General features: G+C 38.2%; 1 protein-coding gene across 1 annotated transcript; it reads right to left on the bottom strand.

Annotated features, from left to right (window-relative positions):
• Positions 1–804: 804 nt before the first annotated feature.
• Positions 805–1,134, bottom strand: LOC115970271 (zinc finger AN1 domain-containing stress-associated protein 12-like). The gene has a single exon (XM_031089928.1). The coding sequence runs from the start codon at positions 1,132–1,134 to the stop codon at positions 805–807; it is 330 nt and encodes a 109-aa protein (XP_030945788.1).
• Positions 1,135–5,337: the final 4,203 nt, after the last annotated feature.

Below are 5,337 nucleotides of genomic sequence, written 5' to 3'. Positions count from 1 at the left end.
TGCATTGAGTATGAAGATCCATGCTTGATTAGGACCTCTTGAGATTGAAGCCAAGGCGACAGAGGAGGGAATGGGGTTTGCTTGGGATTGGGGTATTAGTATCGCAATCTTTGAAGGAGACTCCATAGTGGTCTATCATTCCCTCATGGGCTCAGTCACCCCACCTTCTAGTATTTGCAACTTGATTTTAGGGTCCTTACTACAAGCAACAAGGTTTAGCAAGTGCATGTTTTTTGTTGTGCCACGAAGTGGTAACAAAGTAGCCCATGGGTTAGCCCAGCACGTTAAGAACTTATCAAGCTCTTGTACTTGGATAGGAGATATTCCTCCTTTCCTAGAGCAGTTAGTGTCTCATGATGTACTGTTTTCTTCTTCTTCTTAATAAATTGAAGTCGTTCACAAAAAAAAAGTAATAATAAATAATTGAAAACTCACACAGTGGGTGGAGTGGTGAAAATTTTTGGCTTCATATTTGTTTGAATCTTTGAGAGAGTTTATAAACTTTATATATAAAGAAGCTTTGGGAAAAATGCCCATACACCACTTAAACTTTCAGTTACTGGCCAAAACACCCCCTGAACTTTTATATTAGCCAATTTATTCCATAATTTATATACAACTGCCAAATCAATACCCCTGTTAGTTTGGTGTTAAAAAACTAATGGTTAACTCATGTAAAAAACATGTGAGATTTAAAACTCAATAATTTTTCTACAATGAATTGTAAAACTAAATCTGAAACACATGTATACACTCTAAAACTAACAAAAAACAGCATGCACAAAGCTCTCATGATTCATAATCTCAATATGCTTTAACAGATGAGGATGTACTGGGAGTAGATGCAGAACCATGTCCACTCTTGTTGCCACAATCTCTTCCATTCCTTGAAGCCATAGCAGCCAAAAACCTATCATTCCATCTTCCCTTACCCTCCACCACAGTAGCCGCTGCCACCTTTTTGCATGTGTGGTCAGCCAGGAACCGATGCTTCAAGCACACCATCAATTGGAAAGTCTTTCGCATACTTGTATTCGAAAAGGGCAGTATCTCCTTGCACCACCTAATAGGACATGTTGGTTTCTTCTTCTTCTTGGGGTCACAGTTACCAAACTTCTCATGCTTCTCCAACATAGCTTTCTCATCCTCTCTGACAGTTTTTAGACCCCTTAAACAATTGATTAAACCTAGGTAATTAGCCAAGTTGTTACTTAGTCCAATTAAACAAGTCTAGGTTATCACAATAATAAAGATCAAATCATGCAAAGCAGCGGAAAATAAATAACACACAATATGATCACCCAGGAAACCAAACAGGTAAAAACCTGGGGAGGATTTGACCTAGTTATCCTCAAGGTAAACTTGAATCCATTATTAGAAAGAATCGAAGTTCATACAAAAGGACTTACAAGCACCCCCGCTCGACTTCCTAATGCTACCAACCAGTAGAACTTACTGACACGACCACGTGCAAGCTCCGAATCCACGGACTCCTTCTTTCTTTGGATTCCCACCAGCTACAAGCACCCCCGCTTGTGTATTCTTTAAGGTTTAATGGCAGCAACTGTTTTGATCATCAAGGTGTAGAGAATATCTCCTCCTTGAAAACCCTAAGTTTGTGTAAAGGAAAGCTCCTCTAGATCTCACAAGAGATTTACACAAACCGCAATATGAGCAACGCTAAAACGTGGCTAGGGTTTTCCTTTTATACTTAGGACAAATAAGAAACCCTAAAAACGTTTTAAAACAACTAGGGCTAAGTTGGAAAATTCTGCAGAAAAGCAATCTGCCCGAGCTTCGATCGGACGAGCCTAAGCTTCGATCGATTGAGCCAGGCCGAAAGCCACAGTGCTTTCTGCTTTACACTCGATTCCAACTTTACATTGACATACAACTTTGAGCTAGCTTTAAACACTTCTAAACACATTGTTTTGATCATGGTTTGCCAACAATATAAATTAGAGTTCTAAATACATAAAGTCCTACACTTTAGAACCTAACAAACTCCCCCTTCGGCAATCCATGACAAAACACAACTTAGAAACTCAAAGTTTACAAAATGAAAAGCCCTTTACAAAATAATGCTCATAAACAAAAAATCAATCCTAACTACTATCCATCAGTTGCAAGTGTAGACAGCAGCTCAATTGAATCAACCTGTATATTTCCTGAAACACTAAACAAAATGCATAACCGCATGTGTGGAAATAATACAAGTAAATAAAATAACTTCTTGATTTCAAACAACACACAAATAAAGACATATATCAATGAACAACTCATAAATATAAATCAATAGGCAGTTTGAAACAAGAAACAAATAAAGTACCAACAAAAACATAAAACTCCCCCTATCATGAATATCCCATCAAAAACAAGGTAAAAGCTAAAAATGTTAAGTACACAGTGAAGCACCTAGATACAATCTAAAACTCCACAAGCTCCAACCAAAAACAAAAAAGTCTCCCCCTGAAAGCAAAAACACTACAAGTACTCCCCCTTTTTGTGACAGAATGCAAAGGGCAAATAAGATATCCATCATTAAAAGGGAGGTGGTCTAAACTGCGCCAACTCCGCACGCAAGGCAAGGATCTCATCAAGCACGTCCACCAAAATCTGTCCTTGAGCCGCCTGAATGGTCAAGACATGATCCAACGTGCGACAAATGTCTGAATCATCCGTAGCAGTCGGTGGAGGAACAGCAGCATCAGCATCAGCAGCAACACCTGAAGTCTCAGCAGTAGCTGTACTTGTAGAAGAGGGAGGAGGGGGAACACTACTAGATGACGCACCTTTAGGACGAGAAGGAGGAACTCTCAACTGAGCAGCCCTCTGACGAAGAAATGTGGCACCTATAGGAGCTATCACATGAATAGGCTCACCTGACGGAAAACCATCTAGACCTAAATAGAGCAGAATCCTATGAATGAAAATAGGATGAATCAGCGCATGCCCTACGGCAGAACTCCTATGAACCTCGTTTAAAGAACGAAGGAACAAGTGAGAAAAACTGATAGATGCTCCAGAAGTAAAGGCGTACAAAAACACACATCGCTCTAAAGGGATGGTATGGAAGTGAGAGATAGGCCACAAGGAATGACACGCAATCCTAAAGAAGAGATAGGCAGTCTCGGTAAGCTCAGTGGACGTGATTCGAGGATCAGAACCCCACTGGATAGATGACCCAGTGATGTAAGACATGACAACATCTAAAGAGGGTCTCTCATCATAGGGATAGTCAGTATTCCGAACAACCAGCACCCCAAGAGCCTCAGCCACCACCCGAGGGGTAATGGTGAACTCTACACCTCGTATCCAACTCCTAATAAGGGTGTTGGAATCATAGACGTGGCAATAGAGATTCGAGTAAAACTCTCTAATCAGGGCGGTCGGAGGTGGATGATCTATCGCTACGAGAGGCAACCAACCCCTAGACTCAAAATTGGCCCTAATGGCTGGATTAAGCGCATCTAACATAACAGCTCGCTCAGACCAGATCTTACGCCTACAGTTCAAGGTGTCATAGGCTTCTCTACACTTATCATTCTTAAACAGCTCTACTCTAGGTGGAGACTCAGAGGAAGTGGAAGTGGTCCTATGAGCTCTAGTTTTCCTAGGCATGGTGCTAAGATAAGGATCAACACACAGAGCGAAAGAACAAAAACCACAAAACCAAAACCAAGGGTAGACTACAAGTTAGCACAAAAACAAAAAATAGAATCAAAATCTATATGATGCATGAACAAGTTTAAATGTCATGATGCATGTGCTAATGCAGTGAATTGAGTAAAAAAGATTCAAATTACAAAATTGGCTTGCATATAAAGGTTTTTAACACAAAAACCCCAAAATAAAGAAACCACTTGATCAATTTTTAAAAAATTGATGAATTGATCATTGCACATGATATAATAACAACAATAATGACCAATTACATCAATTGGAGAAGCCAATTTCATCAATTTAAGCCAATTTGACAAAATCCCCAATTCGGATCAAATTCAAAACCCTAGAATTTTCAATTTTTCAAAAACCACAAAATTGATCAAATTAAACTATAGGGAACATCATTATAACATCATGGCACAAAAACCCATTGATCAATTACACAAGAATTGGCTTGAATCATCAAAAACCCCAATAATTTTGAAGATGCCGAAAATACCCATGAGAATGCATGAAAAATGCATGAAAACAAGAAATAAACTTGAAAAGGAAGGGCAAAAGGGTCTTACCGACTTCTAAGGACAAAAACCTTGCAAAAATCTTGTTGGAAAACGACAAAAATTTGATGGTGGAGCCAAGAGCCAACGCGGAGAGAGAGAAAGAAAAGAAAAAGTTTGAACAGTGACCTTGAAAAAGTCCAATTCTGCATTTTAAATAACCAGATACACGAGATTCGATCGGTCGAAAATCAGCTTCGACCGGTCGAAACAGACAGAGACTCCCTCTCTTAAAAATTTTAAAATTTTAAAAATTTCGATCGGTCGAAAAATAGAATGGACCGATCGAATCAGGCAGAGGCTCACCAAATTTTTCAGGAAAAACACAATTTTTGAAAAACAAGTTGATTTAGCTCAAAGCATTAAAATTTAAGAACAAAAATGCATGAGTATGAGATGATATGATTTTCCAAACAAGAATTTTAAGCCCAATATTCCCCAAAAAAAATTTTGCATTCTCCACAAATTTTCAAGCAACAAATTTAGTTTGTACATAATTCAAAGTGATTGCAAAAACTTGGTTGGTTAGACCATAAACACACACACTAACATGTACAATGTTTAGCAAAGAGTAACTCATGTAGTGTGTGCGACTAGCAAAGACATGAGATACATATGAGGTGATATGTGAATAACAATCAATCACAAAGTCTACAAAATTCATCACAAAGAATTTAAAAGAGACTATCACCTAAAGAGTTACATCATATAACTCTCACATCTCCTAGATCATAAGCTTGCAATCATGTAAGTTTCTTGTATTTATGCCTCATAATATACATATCAATTTTAAGTTTATGTGAGTTTGGCATCAAGCCTAATAGTACACACCAATTAGATTTTAAGAATTAAGCACTTTTACCGAGGCTTCACCTTATGTTCTTTTTGTGCATGTGCTACACTTTCTTGAGCACAAAATCTTATGATATGCACTAAGGTGTTCATGATTGACTAGTGAACAGTGGTGAAATGGTTATTTATGCCTTTCTCTATAAGTTCAAGTCCAACATTTAAAAACAAGTGACTTTAAGATTAAGACATAGTAATCAAAAACCATACACATCTTTCCCACACAACATGCACAACAAATCTTCAACTAGTAGAGTGCAATAAA

Source organism: Quercus lobata, chromosome 12 (genome assembly GCF_001633185.2).
Source record: "Quercus lobata isolate SW786 chromosome 12, ValleyOak3.0 Primary Assembly, whole genome shotgun sequence".
Lineage (NCBI taxonomy): Eukaryota > Viridiplantae > Streptophyta > Magnoliopsida > Fagales > Fagaceae > Quercus > Quercus lobata.
This window is presented reverse-complemented; position numbering and strand designations above follow the sequence as displayed.

Coding starts and splice junctions, on each gene's coding strand:
- LOC115970271 (XM_031089928.1), bottom strand. CDS start 1,134: ATGTTGGAGAAGCATGAGAAGTTTGGTAACTGTGACCCCAAGAAGAAG.